The sequence below is a fragment of the Trichechus manatus genome, unplaced genomic scaffold (genome assembly GCF_000243295.1).
Source record: "Trichechus manatus latirostris isolate Lorelei unplaced genomic scaffold, TriManLat1.0 scaffold00191, whole genome shotgun sequence".
Taxonomy (NCBI): Eukaryota; Metazoa; Chordata; class Mammalia; order Sirenia; family Trichechidae; genus Trichechus; species Trichechus manatus.
The window spans coordinates 3,428,459-3,446,209 of NW_004444127.1; the positions used below are offsets into that span (position 1 = coordinate 3,428,459).

General features: G+C 55.7%; 2 protein-coding genes across 4 annotated transcripts; one reads left to right on the forward strand and one right to left on the reverse strand.

Annotated features, from left to right (window-relative positions):
• Window positions 1-1,155: 1,155 nt before the first annotated feature.
• SLC39A13 (solute carrier family 39 member 13) lies at window positions 1,156-7,988 on the forward strand. Of its 3 annotated transcripts, none has more exons than XM_004387702.2 (9): window positions 1,156-1,472; window positions 3,385-3,498; window positions 3,742-3,866; window positions 4,222-4,335; window positions 4,468-4,557; window positions 5,392-5,442; window positions 5,904-6,036; window positions 6,191-6,290; window positions 6,389-7,988. In XM_004387702.2, the coding sequence occupies exons 1-9, from the start codon at window positions 1,172-1,174 to the stop codon at window positions 6,462-6,464; spliced, it is 1,104 nt and encodes a 367-aa protein (XP_004387759.1). In that variant the 5' UTR covers window positions 1,156-1,171; the 3' UTR covers window positions 6,465-7,988. The 3 variants fall into 3 exon arrangements, with proteins under 3 accessions (XP_004387759.1, XP_023597569.1, XP_023597570.1); XM_023741801.1 differs by having other exon boundaries at window positions 1,171-1,472; window positions 5,904-6,032; XM_023741802.1 differs by having other exon boundaries at window positions 1,172-1,472; window positions 5,904-6,032; window positions 6,191-6,483.
• A 2,044-nt stretch (window positions 7,989-10,032) lies between these two features.
• PSMC3 (proteasome 26S subunit, ATPase 3) lies at window positions 10,033-15,954 on the reverse strand. Its single transcript, XM_004387703.3, has 12 exons — window positions 15,683-15,954; window positions 15,379-15,462; window positions 14,620-14,745; window positions 14,074-14,178; window positions 13,917-13,979; window positions 13,516-13,653; window positions 12,933-13,076; window positions 12,668-12,816; window positions 11,643-11,739; window positions 11,285-11,430; window positions 10,397-10,478; window positions 10,033-10,222 (listed from the first exon to the last, which is right to left on the reverse strand). Exons 1-12 carry the CDS (start codon window positions 15,746-15,748, stop codon window positions 10,112-10,114), a joined length of 1,311 nt encoding a protein of 436 aa, XP_004387760.1. The 5' UTR covers window positions 15,749-15,954; the 3' UTR covers window positions 10,033-10,111.
• Window positions 15,955-17,751: the final 1,797 nt, after the last annotated feature.

The window sequence follows — 17,751 nt, forward strand, 5'->3', positions numbered from 1 at the left end:
CGCTCTCGCTGCTTCTTTCTCCTTTTCTTCGCCTCTTAGTAGCGTCTTCTTCTCTCCCAAACCTGTGGTCCCCACCCCTCTGCGGGACGCGCCTGGCCCCCGTGCCCGGCCTGGCCCGTCCCGACTTTGGTTCTCAGCTGGTTTCATCAGCGTCTCCAGTAAGGCCTGGAGATCCCAGACCTGGGCATCTTTTCCACTGGGAAAATTGACCCCGAGGCAGCTGCTTTCCTTCCCTCCCATCTCCATCAGCAGAGGGGGAAACTAAGGCAGGGACATCACCAGCTCAAGGTCACAGACAGCATGAGGCAGGGCAGAACTCCCTTTAAACCTCATGCCTGAGTTTCCAGGCTGCACTTCTCGCTTGGTTGACTCACTTCCACGTCCTGGGATCCGCTGCCGGTTGGCGCATTCCTGCTGGAGAGCTGCCTGCCTCCCCCGGCATAAGGAGGGCCTCTGCGTGCCTCCTCCATGCCAGGGGCGCTCACCTGCATTATCAAGCTCAGCTTCTCTGTACACTGAAGGAGGCAGTGCTATCGCCATCCTCAGAGAGGGGGCTTCAGGCACTTGCCTGAAGTCAACAGTTAAAAGTGCAGAGCACAGAGGTAACTGCAGGTCTCCCGTGCCCTGTGCATCTGTGAGGCATCTCCTGGCTAAAGGATCCTTTCTGTCCAGTCCCACCTCCTGCCTTTTTCCCTTTGCCAGGGGCATTGGGTTCATTTCCTAAGAGGAAGCTTTGATGGTCTTGTCCTAACTCAGCTTCTTGGTTTGCCCACTTGCACCTCCTAATGCCACACCATTAACCTGGACAGTGTTGGCCTCCGTCCCTGGAGTGTCCTATTGGGACACATCCTGGCAGCAAAGCTGCCCCTGGCAGAGCCAGAAACACTCGGCTGGGCCGGGCCAGTGCCTTGCCCTCTCATTAGGGAAAGTTTAGCTTCAGGCAGACATGCTGACACACCGTCTGGAGCAGGCTCCAAAGGAAAAAATGTGTGGTCCTTGGGAGTGGGGATGTGGAGGAGCAGAGCCCCTTTGCTTTGTGCACCCACCATTCAGATCCTCGGATGCCATGGCCACTTGGCAAGAGGGGGTTGAGAAGCCACGTCTCCTGAGCAGGTGCGTGGCCAAGGGTGGCAGCCGGCTTAAGTGTTCTTTGTGTTTTTCAGAACGTGGCATGCCTGGATGTCCGTGCCCTGGCTGTGGCATGGCGGGCCAAAGGCTCCTCTTCCTCACTGCTCTTGCCTTGGAGCTCCTGGGAGAGGCTGGGGGCTCCCAGCCAGCCCTCCGGAGCCGAGGGGCCGCAGCAGCCTGTCGCCTGGACAGCAAGGAGAGCGAGTCCTGGGGGGCCCTGCTGAGTGGGGAGAGGCTGGATACCTGGATCTGCTCCCTCCTGGGCTCTCTCATGGTGGGGCTCAGTGGGGTCTTCCCCTTGCTCGTCATTCCCCTGGAGATGGGGACTGCTCTGCGCTCAGAAGGTGAGTGACCCTCTTCTCACGCCCGGGGTGCCCAGCAGTGGGAAATGTGCTGCTGCTCTTCTGGGAGACCCAGGGTCTCTCATCCTGGGTTACAGTGTCTAATTTCTCACCTGGGACCTGGGAGACCAAGGTGCGCCCTGCTCATTTGTTCATTCATCTGTACATTTTTTTGTCCTTTCAGTCAGCAAACATTCACCAAGAAGCAGTATAGATAGACGTTGGAAATATGGATGCCAGGCCACATGAGTTCAAGTCCTGGCTCTGCCACCTACCAGCTGGGTGGCATTAGGTGGCCAAGTTACTTCACTGTGCCTCAGTCTCCCAACCTTTAAAATGGGGATAATAATAGTATCTACTCATAGGTACTATTGTGGAGATGAAATGAACTAATATAAGCAAAGCATGTAGGAAAGTGCCTGGCTCAGGGAAAGGGTGGGTTTGCAGGCCTTGGGCTGGACACAGACAGGCGGTAGAGAGCAAGGCACTACCTCTGCCTTCAGTCTCTGCTCACAGTGCAAGCCATTATCAAGCCAGGAGCAGCTGGGTCAGTGCTCCCCAGGAATCCACAAGAAGCCCAAGAGGCTGGTAGCAGGGCCTGCCTCTGGGAGGGGATCTGGGAGAAGGGGGCACAGCTGTGGGTGGGAGCCTTTTCCTTGGCTCCCCTTTTGTGCCATGTGCATGTACCACTGCCTCATCTCAAATCGTTGTTGTTAGTTGCCGTCAAGTTGATTCCGACTCATGGCGACCTCACGTGTGCAGAGTAGGGACTGTTCCACAGGGTTTTCAAGGCTGTGACCTTTTGGAAGTAGATTGCCAGGCCTTTCTTCCAGGGCATTCAAGCATCCAACCTTTCAGCTAGTAGCTGAATGCTACCATTTGCACCACCTAGGAACTCCTCTGATCACAAATAATGTGTTGTAATTAAAAACAAAAAGAGTATATGGGAAGCTGCTAAAAATGCAGGTGTCTGTCCCCCTGCCCGACCCCAGAGTGTAACATAGTAGGTCTGGACTGAGGCCCCAGGAATCTGTAATGAGCGCCCAGTGGCTTGTGCTGCCCCCTGGCCTGGGAACCATTCGCTCAGCAGGCAGAGCAGCTCCTCCATGCCAGACACTGGCCTGAGGGCTGGGACAGCTGTGATCTGAGCCCTCATGGGGCCTGCTGTCCTGCCAAGGACCCTGTGCGTCAGCTTACCCCCTTCTCAGAGCAGCCCTGGAGGTTGGGGTAGGGAGGACTGGGATTGTTAGCTCCATTTTACAAGTAAGTAAGCACAGGCACAGAGAGGTTCTTTGGGCAGCCCCAGGCCACCCAGCCTGAAAGGAGCAGCTTCCCCTGGAACCCCACCCCACCACTGAGCTGCCCCTGCCCTTGGGGCCTCAGTTTCTCTATCAAACCAAGGGGCTGGACGTGGTCCTCTTAGGGCATTTCCAGCTCTGGATGCTGCAAGTTTGCAAAAGTCCACAGATAAACCTCTGTCCCTTTTCTAAGAGTGGCTGGTAAGAGAAAAGTTCCCAGTTAATGAACACTTGCTATAAGATTGTCATTTAATTCCCGCAAGATCTCTATCAGAGATAGTTATCCCCAATTTGTAGATGGGGAAACTGAGTCTCAGAAGTCCCCAGGTCCCCAGCTGGTGAGTTGAGCTGTCAGGCTCCAAAACCCAAGGTCTTAACCATGGTGTGGAGGTGGCTCCACAGCCATCCAGAAGGTCGTGGTGTGTGCCAGCTGAGCACGTGGCCCTTGCTGGCCTGCAGGGTGGGGGACCCAGGGACAGCAGCAGCCCCTATCCAGCCTTCCAGAGGCTTGTGGTCTGGTGGGGACAACAGAAGGAGCCCAGTGAGCTGGGTGGGACAGAGGCCAGGCAGGGCTTCAGTGGTGGGTCAGCCCCCAGCACCCAATCTCTGCCTTGTAGCTGGGGCCCAGCGCCTGAAGCAGCTGCTCAGCTTTGCCTTGGGGGGCCTCTTGGGCAACGTGTTTCTGCACCTGCTGCCCGAAGCATGGGCCTACACGTGCAGCGCCAGCCCCGGTGAGTGAGGCTGCAGCCCGGGGGCAGGAGGGCAGGAGGGCAGGAGGGGGATCTGGTGCCCAGGCCTTCCCTGCTCTGCCAATGACTGGGGGAAGGGCTCTGGGTATCTAGCAGGACTTCACCTGGGAGGGAGGGTCACTGTCCTGGTCCCAGCGCCTTGGAGCCCAGAGACCCCTCCAGCCAGCCTTGGAGTGGCCTCCACTCCTGTGGCCCTGGCTTGACCTGACAGTGCCACCTCTGCAGGTGGTGAGGGGCAGAGCCTGCAGCAACAGCAGCAGCTGGGGCTGTGGGTCATCGCTGGTTTCCTGACCTTCCTGGTATTGGAGAAGATGTTCCTGGACAGCACGGAGAAGGAGGGGCCCGGCCAGGTGAGCCCCAAGCCCAGGGCCTGGCTACATCAGCCTCTCATCTTTGATGGGGCCTGGGGCCTGGGATTCCGAGCTGAGCCCTGGAAAGAGGATCTCTTGGCCCTCTTTCCTGGGAGCTCTGGACCACTGGGCCAGCTTCTTTGGGAGCATCTCGGCAGTGATGGCAGCAGCCCCTGCAGTGACTTGTGCTGATAGACTGATAGTGGCAGCATCGCGGAGGTGGGGGCTGTCGAGTTTGGGGGCACCCAGCTGATGGAGCTGCGTGTTCTCTGTCCCTCTTTCTCTCTCACCTTCTGTGACTACCCTGGCTGGGATGGGGGCATCTAATGCCACCTCTCCCTCCTCCTGGGCGTAGGCACCCAGCAAAGACCCCACTGCTGCTGCTGCTGCCCCTGCACTCAATAGAGGCCACTGTCTGGCCCAGCCGGCTGCAGAGTCCAGCCTGCACACTGTGGTCCGGAGCATCAAAGTGAGTGGCCCACGCAGGGACCCCTCCCCATGTGGCTGGCCCGGCTCAGCCTTGCCCACCCAGCTCGGCCCTGCCTCTTTGACCCAGCCCCTGCTGCCCAGCTCAGCCCAGATTCTCTCTCACGTCACTCAGGTTAGTGGCTATCTCAATCTGCTGGCCAACACCATAGACAACTTCACTCATGGGCTGGCTGTGGCTGCCAGCTTCCTTGTGAGCAAGAAGGTGAGTGGGGGTTGGGGCAGGTGGGGTCCCAGGCATTGCTAGTGGGAATGATGGTGCCTGTGTTGAGCAGTTGGTTCTACCTTCAAAATATGTCTCCAGTCTACCTAATTCTTGCTCCTTCCATTGCCAATCCCCTCATCTAAGGCCCTCCTCCCTCCTTCTGCCTCCCAGACGCTGCTACAGCCTCCTTGTTGATCTCCCTGCACCTTCTTTTGTCCTGAGCTGCTGGTCTGGTCTCTTATGGAATCACTCCTTCCTGGGATCACATGCCTCTTCTTAAAACCCTTCATGGCTTCCCAGAATCCAAGAGAAGCCTGCCAGGCTGCTAGGTCTGGCCAATCAGCTTCTAGATGCTTCTCCCTCCACCCTCTGTGCTCCGGCCCCACTGCACTGGTCTGCCTACTCGGAAAGTGGCCATGCTCTTGCCCACTTCACAGCCTCCACCTCACGCTGTCACTCTGCCCACTCTGAACAGCTGGCTCCTTATCCTGCAGACCTTGCCTTGTACTTGCTCAGCGAGGCCTTTGCTGACCTCCTCGTCTAAGTTAGGGCCCCTGTTATTCATACCCCTGACACCCAGTCCGTCCTTTCCATCACAGCACTTGTCACAGTGTGTAATCACACATTACACTGCGCATTCACTCAATCTTTGTATCTCTCCTTGACTGTAAGCATCATGAGGGTAGGTTCCATTTCTGTTTTACTCACTGCTATATTGCCAGTAGCCAATGCAGTGTCAGCCCAGAGCTGAGTAAAAATTTGTAGTGAGTGAGCGGGTGGGGTGTGCAGGCCCTCAACACAGACCCCCGCAAACTCAGGTTCCCCTCCCTGTAGATTGGGCTCCTGACGACCTTGGCCATCCTCCTGCATGAGATACCCCATGAGGTGAGTGCCCGGAGGGAGGGGTGGCCCTGAGGGACCAGAGACCACTGGCTGGCAATATGGGCCTGGAGCGTGCCGGGAGGAGTTTGGGAGTGGCACCACCTGGCAACTGTAGGGGGGCCTGGAGCATGGGGGGAGGAGTTTGGGAGTGGGACCACCTGGCAACTGTAGGGGGGCCTGGAGCATGGGGGGAGGAGTTTGGGAGTGGGACCACCTGGCAGCGGCAGGTGGGCCTGGAGCATGAGGGAAGGAGTTAGGGCAGTGCAGGTGGGGCTGGACTCTCAGCCTGGAGCTCCTCTCCCTTTGGGCTATAGCCACTGTCGCAGCTGTGCTCCAGCCTCCTCAGGGCTGGGTCCCAGACGATGGGTTGGTGAAAGGCAGGGGTCTCGATGTGGGGTCATGCCTGAGGTATGCAAGGGCCTGGGCCCAGCTGGGACCGAGTGAACATCTGGACCTCCCCTCAGGTGGGCGACTTTGCCATCCTGCTCCGGGCCGGCTTTGACCGATGGAGTGCAGCAAAGCTGCAGCTCTCGACGGCCCTGGGGGGCCTGCTGGGCGCCTGCTTCGCCATCTGTACGCAGTCCCCCAAAGGCGTAGGTACGGGCGTGGTGGGTGGTAGTGGCAGGTGGTGGTCAGCGGAGGGACCCCAACCACAGGGTGCTGCCCCTGGTCTGCCCCTTGGGAGGGGTGGGATCCCATGGCTCCCCAGGCTCCCAGCCAGCAGGCACCCTCACCCCACTTCCCACTGCAGAGGAGACCGTGGCCTGGATCCTGCCCTTCACCTCTGGGGGCTTCCTATACATTGCCCTGGTGAATGTGCTGCCAGACCTCCTGGAGGAAGACGACCCGTGGTGAGTGACCCCCTGGCCTGCCCCTGGCAGGGCCCTCAGGGGCTCAGGAGGAAGGGGCGCCTGGCCTCTGCCCTGAGCCGGGCCGTCTCTCCCCACAGGCACTCCCTGCAGCAAGTACTTCTGCTCTGCATGGGCATCGTGGTGATGGTGCTGTTCTCACTCTTCATCGAGTAGCCATGCCGGACGTCCCCAACCCCACAGCAATAAGAGACTCCGATTCATCCTGTGATTGTTCGTGAGACAGAGGGCGAGTGCATGTGAGAGAGAACGTGCCCCCGACCAGACAGGAGGGAGGGTTGGTCTGTGTGTGGTGTGTACGTGTGGCCTGTGAAGGTGTGTGCATGAGACCGACACTGTGATCCTTCGTGTGCTGGGCCCAGGGCCTGGCTTCCCTCCTTGCCACCTCGCCATTGATCACCTCCCGGAGTGAGCGGTAAAGAACAGCAGCATTGGTCCCAAGCAGAGGCCTCTGCCTGTCAGGACCTCAAGGGGAGGCCTTGGGCCTGGCCTTGAGTGAGAGCAGCCCAAGGACATCTGGGCTGTAGGGAGCCCCAAAGCTGTCCGGCCTCTTGCTGGGGCCTCATGGGTCCCTGGCCTGAGGGCATAAACTCCTCTGCTCATGCACACAGGCCCTGGGCGGCCTAGGAGTCGAGGCTGGGTGGCTTCTCGCTGCTGTGTCCATGTTCCTGGCCCTTCCTTCACCAGATTCCAAGGCCCTTTTCCCTGATGGCCAGAGAAGAGGCAGGTGCTCGTGTGAACCCCCAGCCCCACTCTGCACTGACAGTCACACTCCTCCCAGCACTGAGCTGGGGGATGCTTCCAAGGCCTGTTCCTCCTGGCTGCCCACCCCAGGCCAGCTCCTGGTCCCCAATGCCAACAGCTCTCGCCACCTCCAGCTGCCAAACAGCAGCCTGCAGGGCAGTGAGCAGCCCAGGCCAGCTCAGGGATGCTCCTGCCAGCACAGGGGCCTGGCAGCTACTCTGGGAGGAGGAAGAGTGGGCTATGTGCCTGCCCCCTGCTCGGGGCCCCTTTGCCTTTCCCACTGGGGAAAGGAGTAAGGCGGGGGCAGCAAGGGCCCCTTTTGTCAGTGCTCAGGAATGTGCTTTGGGAGAATGCTGAAGCCATAATCCCCAGCTATTTCCCTTGGCTGTCGCCCAGGTACTCAGCTGGCCCACTCCCTGGCCCAGCTCAAGCTCTGACACTCACTCGCAGCTGTTCTGAGAAGTGGCCATTGAGAGGGTCTGAGTGGTTTTACAGCAATTCTGCTGAGGTTCCGTTTCTATCATCTGTAAATAACTGTTCTATAGACAAGATGCAAATAAATATCACCCACAAGCTGGCTGGCTGCTTCTGTTCTGCAGATTCTGTGTTCAAGCAGGGCTGTCCTGGGTGCCCCAGTCGCCCTGCCTGCTGTACACACCCGCCAGGTTAGCTGCTTTCCCAGCCTCAGCTTCAGGCCACCTCAGGGCCCCTGCCCTGGCTAGCTGCCACCCTGGTCTCCCTAGTCATCCCCACTCTTGCAGAAGGCAACAGAGTATAGCACTTCCTTTTTCTGGCCTGCTTTGTTGTTAGCTTTTTAGCCCAGTAATGGCTAAGCATGTACTATAAGGCTGGCACTATGCCAGTTTAGCCCCTCAGCACCCTCAGGGTGTTATCCTCCTTTTAAAGAGCTACCTGCTGGCACTTTCCCCTGCCCTGCCCCCTGGTAATAAGGAAGCCCCATTCCCAGGTATGACCTTGATGAAACTGCCGTCTTTCATTTAAAAAACAAAGTGTATGGGCTCCTTATTCTAAACCATGCTCCTCTCCCCTGACTGCTGGGCGTAAAGACAACCACCAGGCACCGGGGGGCGCTGTTCCCCCACAGTGCTATCGGGAGAGTGCAGGAGGAAGTGGTGGCCAACTCCTTTCCATGCCAACCAGGACATCTTTGATAGCCTGCTGGCCAAGAACAGCAGTGTCTGCAATGTGAGGAGTCTGGTCTGGGGGGGTGGGAAGCCTAAGTCTGCCATATCCTTAGTATTTTCATCAGCAAAACATTTACAAGGGACATAAATATCTGCTTCACCTAGTTGTGCCATATTCAGGAAGATGTTTCAAGTTCCTGGCCTGATGGAACCAGGTACAAACCCAGGGCTGTCTGTGCCAGCCCCACCCTCACCTCAGCAGGTGCTCAGGACCCCTGCTGTGTGGCGGCCACATACAACCATCTCACACAGTCATCATCAAAAGGAGGCAGTGTGGCCCCACCTTGTAGGTGAGGAAGCCAAGACTGGGAGAGGGTGATGACTGATTTGATCCACACTCTGGGGCCATGGCGAGTACCCTGTCTGGTTAGAAGAGCGAACAGGGGAACACAGGAGAAGGGGGCGAAGGAGGTGGCCAAGCTCAGGGCAGGGGACAGAAGCAGAGGGACTTCAGAGACTGTGCTGCTGGAACTCTAGAGCAGGCAAGTGGGAAGTCAATGGGGCTGCCAAGGAGACAGAGGTGCAAGCAGCCTGGACACAGGGACAGCACCTTGGAGGCAGGCAGACAAGAAGGAAGAGAATCAGCTGGGGAGGAGGTGGCCCTTCCAGGCAGAGGCTGGGACAGCTGTGGTCATGTCCCCTTGGAGGAGGAGAAAGAAGGAAAAGAACTGTAGAGGCTCCTGCCAGGGCATGTGCGAGCTGATGGAGAGTTCTGAAAGGCCATTCAGGAGGTCACCAGAACCCCTGGTAAGACAGCACAGTGGAAAGAAGGCTAGCTTTACTCTCCATCCTGGGTTTGAATCCCAGCAGTGCCACTTAGAAATCGTGCAATCTTGGCCTGGAGCCCGTGGGGGGTGCAGATGATCAGCAGCTAAAAGGTTGGAGGTTTCAATCTATCCAGAAGAGCCTTGGAAGAAAGGCCCAGCAATCTACTTCCAAAAAATCAGCCACAGAAAACCCTATGTGTGGAGCACAGTTCTACTGTGACACACATGGGTCACCATGAGTCAGAATAAACTACAATGGCAACTGGTGGTGGTGATGTAATCTTGGCCCAGTTGCTTAAACCCAACTATAAAATGGGGATACCCTATTGGCTATTCTGATCACTAAATAAAAGTATGCGTAAGACACGTACAGCACGTGGCCCAGAGAAACCTCGACAAATGGTCCCCAGGCTAGCTAAGGTGTGAGGTGGGCAGAGCTGGAAAGCTGGGTGGATGGGAGACGATCTGTGGGGGCCTGGCAGGGAGTAGGGGGCAGATAGCAGAAATGGGGGGTGGGCTGGAGAACACAGCATGACAAAAGATGACCCTAGAAGGGCTCTCAGAGTAGATCTTGCTCAGGCTCCTTTTCCAGCCAGAGGCAATGAGCCAAGAGCCCTAATGGGGACAGAGAAACAGGAGGCTCAGGGGCCTAGGAAACAAGGGAGGAATTTCAAGGAGCAAGGACAAGCGCCAGGGCCCCAAAATGCAAAAAGGGAAAGAAGTCAGCTTCTCTTTAGGCCCTTCATTCCAGAGCTGCAGGGCCACAGGCCTCTAACGGCTCAGAGAGGTGTGGCAGTGGGTGGGAGAGAGGGGCTTGTGGGGGTAGAGGGCACAGGCCTAAGACCCCAGACAACAGCTGCAGCCCTATTCCTATCCCTCCCAAAGGGCCTCACCCTGACAACTGGTTTGGGGCCCATGGCTGTCTCAGGGGCTCCCAGGCACCAGTGGGGGCCTCCTGTATATGCCCCTACTCTTTACCTTGAGCCCTGGGTAGGCAAGACAGACAGGTGGCAGGGACCTGAAACCATCTTTTATTACTTATTTTAACCAGGAAGAGATCAGGGAGCAGGCCTGGCGGGCGGCCCCGCTAGGCGTAGTACTGCAGGTTGGCTTTCTTCTTGGCCTGCACCTCCAGGATGCCCTCCATGTAGTCCTCGTGGGTGAGCTCCGTTGCGCCCCTGCGCAGTGCGATCATGCCCTACAGCCAGGACACAAGGATCTAGGGTGCCTCCCCACACCCTCACCCCTGCTCCCAGAGGTCTTCTCTGTCTCCTCCCCTCAGTGTCTCCACCAGCCAGCCAAACATCCCGTTGGGTCCAGGCAAAGCGGCAAGAAGACATGAAACCACCCACCCACCCCATCAGCCACTCACCGCTTCCACACACACAGCCTTGCACTGCGCGCCATTGAAGTCATCTGTGCAGCGGGCTAGCTCCTCGTAGTTCACATCGGGACTGGGGAGAGCATGGGGCCATGGGGCTCAGTTACTTATGGGGACGGGAGGGAGAAGCAGGTGGTCTCGCCCCCACCACACAGCAAGGTCAACTTGCCCTGTGACCATAGGCAAGCCCCTTACCCACTGTACAAGATGGGGCAGGCTAAAGCAAGTTAGACCAGGTGATTTCTAGTGTCTCTTGAGCTCTAGACTTCTAGAAATCTGCATCTGCAACTCTAGGGATGGACTTGGCCAGAGGCAGGGGAGCGGGGGGTTGTGAGATAAAAGACGGTCGCCTCATATACTCCGGATTAGAGTGGGTCCTGCATCAGCACCGCATGGCCGCCGTGTGCTGTACGCACCACGTTCCAAGCCCGTGCTTGCTGTGGCCACATCCAACTACCCAAACTCCATGAGGATGGTGCTATAACCCCAAGTTCCAGATAAGAAAGCTGACGCTTAGAGAGGTTCCACCACCTGCTGCAGGTTGTGTAGATCTGAGCCCAGGTCCATGGCCCCCGGCTAGAAGCCCTGGGCCACATTTGGGCTGAGCTCATCTGCTAGCAGGGCAGGGGAGCCTGAAGGCCTCTGGCCCGCATGCCCTCAGGTCATGGAGGGTGAGTGGATTCTAAGGAGCAGAGCCCCCAGAATTAGGGCCTGGGCCTCCACAAGATTCTATTTTGGGCAACTGGAGAGAAACGGAGGAGTAAGCGGTGGTGGTAGTCACAGAAGCCTAAGGAAAGCTCCACACAAAAGGAGAAACAGAGACCACCCTTCTGCCGAAGCTGTCCCTCTGGTCCCGGTGCCTGGCTCATCCTGGCTCACCTGACATTCATCTTCCGAGAGTGGATCTGCATGATCCTGGCCCGCGCCTCCTCGTTGGGCATTGGGAACTCGATCTTGCGGTCCAGGCGACCTGAGCGGAGCAGGGCAGGGTCCAGGATGTCCACCCTATTAGTGGCTGCAATGACCTGAGGAAGAGAAGCAACAGCACCTTGAAGAGGAAAAGGTCACAGACAGGGACAGTCACGGTCAGCCCAGGGTGTGGGAGAAATAACGATGGATCTTAAAGACAGACCTGAACTCTAATTCTAGTCCACTGTGTACTAGCTGGGTAACCCTGACAAGAGCTCCACATCTCTAAGCCTCATTTTCTTCATCTGTGACGTGATGACATACTCACCTTTACTTGAGTGTTGGGCTGGAACCCATCCAGCTGGTTCAGAAGCTCCAGCATTGTCCTCTGCACCTCCCGGTCCCCCGCCTTCTCACTGTCAAAGCTGCACACAGGAGGCCCAAGACACCAGTGAGGCACAGCTAGGGCAGAGTCGCCCCCTTCTCCACCCACAGGAAGCCTAACCCAACCTGCCCGGGACAGGGAAACAGGTCGCTCAGTGTGGGGCCTCCAGGCTACAGACTGGCACACAAAACTGTCAGTAACTGTTGATGGCAAATTCCAACTGGAGAGGCTCCTAGGCTCAGATGCCATGCTGAGGACACAACAGAGAGCAAAAACAGCTACTGCCAGCTGTCACCTGATGAACGTATGACTGCACACTTAGCCAAAGGCTGGGAAAGACAGCAATCTGGCCCAGACTTGGGATGTCGTGTGAGGGCTGGGGGAGTCCAGGCAGGCATCCCTGAGGAAAAGTCCCTTAGGCTGAAAACTCACTGAAGGCTCAAGGCTGAAAAGACACTGGCAGGCAACCAACCAAAGGAAAACGGCGGAAAAGAAAAGCACATTCCAGAGAGTAAACAGCAGGTGCAAAATTTCTCCTGTCCCCGAGCTGGGGAGGGCCTAAAAACCATGAGGACATTGTGGGGGGAATCCGGGGGCAGGGTCTGTGTGCAGGACGAGGCGGAGGCCAGCAGGGGCAGCCTGCATGTGGGGCCTTATGGACTCCAGCACATTCAGCATTTTTCCCAAGCAGCAACAGGGAGGCCAAGGAAGGGTTTAAACAGGATCTGTTTGTGTGAAGGACTGTGGGTACATGTAAGGGAAGTGACCAGACTTCTGTTTTGAAAAGAACAGCTGGCAGCTGTGAGAATGAATGCTCAGAAGAAAAGGAGAGAATTTAGAAAGTAGAACGGTAAGAAGAGAGCGGCCACTGTCCCAGTGGAGACGGAAAGAGTCAGAACTTAGGACAGTGGGGAATCCGGGCCCTCCTGCTACAGCGATCTCCTTGGTGGCGCCTAGCACTCCCTTACCGTTTGGTGCCAATGGCGTCCAGCTCATCAATGAAGATGATGGATGGGGCTTTTTCCTTGGCCAGGGCAAAGGCATCCCGGACCAGCTTGGCACCATCCCCAATGAACATCTGCACCAGCTGGGGGCCAGCCAGCTTCAGGAAGGTGGCCTAGGTGGGCAGAGGTGGTGGGATCAGGCCAAAGGTACCAGGAAAGAACCCTTTGAGTCCACCTGGTAGAGCTTCAGCTTCACCCATTCCCTCCTCATTCCTCCTAAAGTACTCACCTTAGTCTGTGCAGCACAAGCCCGGGCCAGCAGGGTCTTCCCCGTGCCCGGGGGACCATACATCAGCACCCCCTTCGGAGGTTGGATCCCCAAATTCTCAAACTTCTCCTTGTGGTTCATTGGCAGGACAATGGCCTCCACCAGCTGCCAGGAAGAAGACCTGGGTGAGGAGAGTGAAGCCCTGAAGGCTCCTACAGCCCAACTAACTCTTGATGGCTTCAGCCCCGATCTGCAACCCTCCTACTCCAATTCAGACATTGCCCTCCCCCTGCCCTATCTCAAGAAGACACAGAAGACCACTCACCCCCACCGAGGGCTGGCTATGACCTCTCAGCAGGATATGGTGGAAAGATACTGGGCTGAGAAGCAGGAGCCTGAGCTCTAGTCCTGACTCTGGCCCTAACTTCTGTGACCCTGGGCAAGTCATTCAATCTCTTTAGAACTCAGTCTCCTATCCTGCTACATGGCACCTCCTTTCCTCCCTAGGACGCGATGAAGATAGGAGACATACTAGAGCACATCAGTGCTCTGGTCAATGAAACAAAGATATGAAAGGCTTTGGCAGCTTCCACGCCTCCTTCACCTCCTGGATCTGCTTGTCCAGGCCCCCGATGTCACTGTACTGCTCTGTGGGCCTCTCATCCACTTCCATGGCCTTCACTCTTGAGTCGTACTCTGTGGGCAGGGTCTCCAGGATTAGATAGGAGTCTTTGTTCACACCCTAGGAATAGGACAAAGCCTTCAGATTTGTCCTAGTTCAAAGCCTACCTAATTGGCAAGGTGACAAGTGTCTCTAGAGTGAAAGGAAAGACATGGGACTGGGAAACATAGGAAGCAAGGAACAGGAGGACACGTCCCAGACTCTCGGGGCTGCTCTGCTGAGATTTGGGGCCTGTGGTGACCTGGGGGCTGAGGCAGGGGCTCAGCTAGTCAATAGGAGAAACCTTGCTGGAAAAGCCCCACCTGGGCTCAGGTACCACTCACCACCAGGTCTCCTGGCTTCAGCTTTTCAGCATCTACCAACCCAATTACAGGCAGGAAGTATGTCTGTAGGAAAGATTCCAGATGCAGTCTCCATTACTGTCCTTCCCATATCCTCCCCCTGCCCTCCTCAGTTCTCCCATAGTTGAGCCAGCCTCACCTGTCGTGTAGAGGTTTTGATCACTGCACACTTGCCCTTCCTCTGGGAGTCCAGGTCAATATTGGCACCATCTTCCTCTTGGTCATTGGGATCAACATCGAGCAGCTGACAAGGGAAAATGCTCGGATCAAGAGGCCCTGCTCAGCCTCCTGTACCTCCACACTGCCCGGTGCTTCCTGGGTCCTGAAACAATTCCCAACACTCGCTGGCCATCCCTTCCTCACTCCTCAGACTAGTCCTGAGCCCAGCACACATGCAGCTGATAAGTCAGGAGATTGACAAGATCTCTGCTTAGGTGCTGCTTCTCTGCACAGAGCTTATCCACTCCTGAGGAAGAGTAACACAGCAGATGAGGAGATATGAGGTTTCCAATGCCTTTTCGGGCCCTCCTCCCAGGAAGTACAGACTAGGAGGGGGCCCCAGGAGGTGTACCTCTAACATGCAATCTGGGCCTCAAAACTTCCACCCATTCTTTCCCCAGTGGCCCCACCCCAGGCTGTCCCCAAGCCCTAATGAGAACCTCTTCCCCTCCACATACACACACACCTCGATGACGTTGGAGACGAGGTACGGCAGGGTCTTGTTCACTTTGATTTTCTCACTGTTCTCTTTGATCTTATCTTTCATGGCTTGGAGCTCGTGGGTGACTCGCAACACTTCACTCTTCATGATCTAGGATGGTGAGTGGAAGCATATGTTCAGCCCCGGAAGCATATGTTCAGCCCCACGCTGCTCATCCTAAGACCCTGCAACTGGTGAGTTCCAGGCTGCCCAGGGGACCCCTCCCTTCACCCAGCTCTAAGGCTCCCCGAAGGCTGAGCCTGACTGTCTACATGCAGCTGAGGTCCAAACAGAAGGCCAGTCTGGAAACCTGGTGAAGTAGTTGGAGAATAAAGAAACGACTAGGCCTTCATCAGGCAAACATAAACTTAAGTTCTGCCTTTTACTAAAGGCTGGGCACTTTGGCACAGTTAAAAACCTCTCTGAGTCACAGTTCCCTCATCTGTAAAATAAAGATGCTAATAGCAGAAGGATTCCTGAGAGGAATACTTAAGACCTCTTTGGGAAGGGCAGTCTGGTGATCACTCCTCTCTAGCCTGCTGTCCCACCCCAGTCCCTCCAATCTTCCTTCCTGTCCCCTTTCAAGCTTAGTTTTCTTTTCTCTTTCCCTGGGGAGCAAGGAGAAGTCGCGGGCCACATGTCCCCCCTAGGAGAAAGGAAAACCAAGAACGATGTAGAAGAGGCGGCTGAAGTCTCCAGGCCTGCCCAGTGGGGGCTCCACTACGACAAGGGCAGTGCGTCCACCTTGATCTCACTGTCCAGCAGCCGTGTGCGCTGAATGATCTCTTCCGTGGACATTTTGAGTACCTCCTCCCCGATTCCATCTTGCTGTTAAAAAAAAAAAAAAATTATTGTTTTCACTCACAGCCCGCCTATAAAATCGGAATAAGGGAGTGAGGATCCCCGTCCACATTCTTGGCCAAATCCCAAGCGGCCCCCTTCCTGGGACCAGGCCAGAACTCGACCCCTCAGACATTTCCTTCCCTCCCCCTTAGTGCGTCTCCCCAGTGGCCCCGGCTCTGGGACCCATAGCTCTCCCGGCGCCCACCTCAGCCTCATCCCACACGGTCGCCATCTTTTCCTGCCGAGTCACTGGATCGTTGAGTTCCGGCATTAGATTCACTTCTTGGAGGAGAAGGCCGAAGATTGGACGGGCAGAAGCTGCGGCAGGAGATTAATGCCGTCTTTCTTAACGCCTGCCCCTCACTAGTGCAGACCTTTCCTCGCCAAATACTCAACCCTTGCCGGGATTAGCTCCGGCCGCGTTAGCAAGGCGAATCTGCTTTTCCGACTCAAAAGACGAAGCCCGGGCCACAGGCCCCGCCCCCGTGGTTCCTGAAGCATTCCCGCCCTCGTCCTGTTTATGCCGGGCACGATGGGTGGGGCCACTATTGGGGCGGGGCCTGAATGTAAAACCGGAAGAGGTGGCAGAAAAAGAGGGTAGCCGCGAGGGCCCTTGGTAAATGTAGTTTTAATATGGCCTGTAACTGAAAGAATACTTCCCGGCGGGCGATTTCAACCCCCAAATCTGGCCCTGCTAGAATTAGGGAATTCACACAATAGCACTGCCTCCCAAACCATAAACAACACGCGCCAGATGTGTGCAAAGGGCTAAAAAAGGAGGATACCACCTCGGGCTGCATTTTTATAATAATTATTTAATTACAAGCTGGCCACTCAGGGTTACCGGAGAAAATCATTAGCCAGTCGTTAAGAGAGAGATAAATCACTGCTGCGGCTTGTGCTAACTCCGGAGCAGGCTCGACGGAACCATGTGGGAAAAACTCCACTGACAGCCTCCACAATTAAAAACATTATGACTCACGTCTGTGGTCGTCCGTTTTCTCTGGTTAGTTACTTCAGTGAGTAGGGCAGATTGCTTTGTATCATGGGCTCAGAGGACTCATTTGTTTAGCTGTGTCTGCTGCTCTGGAGGAGCCACAGAATCCGCCTACCCCCGAACTCCATGTAAATCCCGTCCTTTATATTTTAAGCCAAGCCATCACAAATACCCTCCAACTTGGTGAAACTCTGCCCAGTGGTTTTCTTTCTTTCCTGCAATTGAAGGCAGGAATTTACTTCTTTAGATAACAACATCTGCGGTTGCTCAGTCAGACTGACAAAGCACCTCCTTGGATAGCAGCATTTGATTCCATCCTCTCAACAGTCCTGCCCTGTGGACAGATTATTCTCAATTTTAGATAAGGACATGAAAGCTCATAGAGGTTAAGTGACTTTCCCAAGGTCATTCAGTGAGTTGGTGTCAGCACTGGGGCTACTGACCCCAAATTCCCACTTTTCAAAGTAGCCTGATAGAAGTCGAGTCCCGGTTGGGAAAGTGATGGTTTTCACTGCCTGTGCTGGTTCCACCACACCTCAAAAAGGAAGGTCCAGTTCTGGGCCCGGCATTTGGAGATTCCAACAAATATGAATATGTTTAGAAAGACACCAGCCTGGGCCTGTGATGGTGGTGGCAGGTACTGACTAGAGTAGCCTGGCACTCAGATGAAATGAGCAGACACTCGTTTCACTCAGGGTTACTGGAGAGAATCATTAAATGGGAGCTTCTTTCATACCCAAGAGGCTGTTAAGGAAGAGTCAGACTTGGCCTCACTGCATCCAAACAGTGGAAGAACTGGGATGCTTGTTGTTGTTAACCCATTGTCATTGAGTTGATTCTGACTCATAGTGACCCTATAGGACAGAGTAAAACTGCCCCATTGGGTTTCCAAGGAGTGGCTGGTGGATAGCAGCCGAACACTTAACCACAGTGCCACCAGGACTCCTTCTTGTTGTTGGACACCATCAATTCCAGCTCATAGCAACCCCACGTGACAGAGCAGAACTGCCCTCATAGGGTTTCCTAGGCTGTAATCTTTATAGCCCCCACGTGTCTGTCAGTTTGTCATACTGTGGGGGCTTGTGCGTTGCTGCAATGCTGGAAGCTATGCCACCAATATTCAAACACAAGGGGGGTCACCCATGGTGGACAGGTTTTAGCTGAGCTTCCAGACTAAGACAGACTAGAAAGAAGGACCTGGTGGTCTACTTCTGAAAAGAATTCGCCAGTGAAAACCTTATGAATAGCAGCGGAACACTGTCTGATACAGTGCCGGA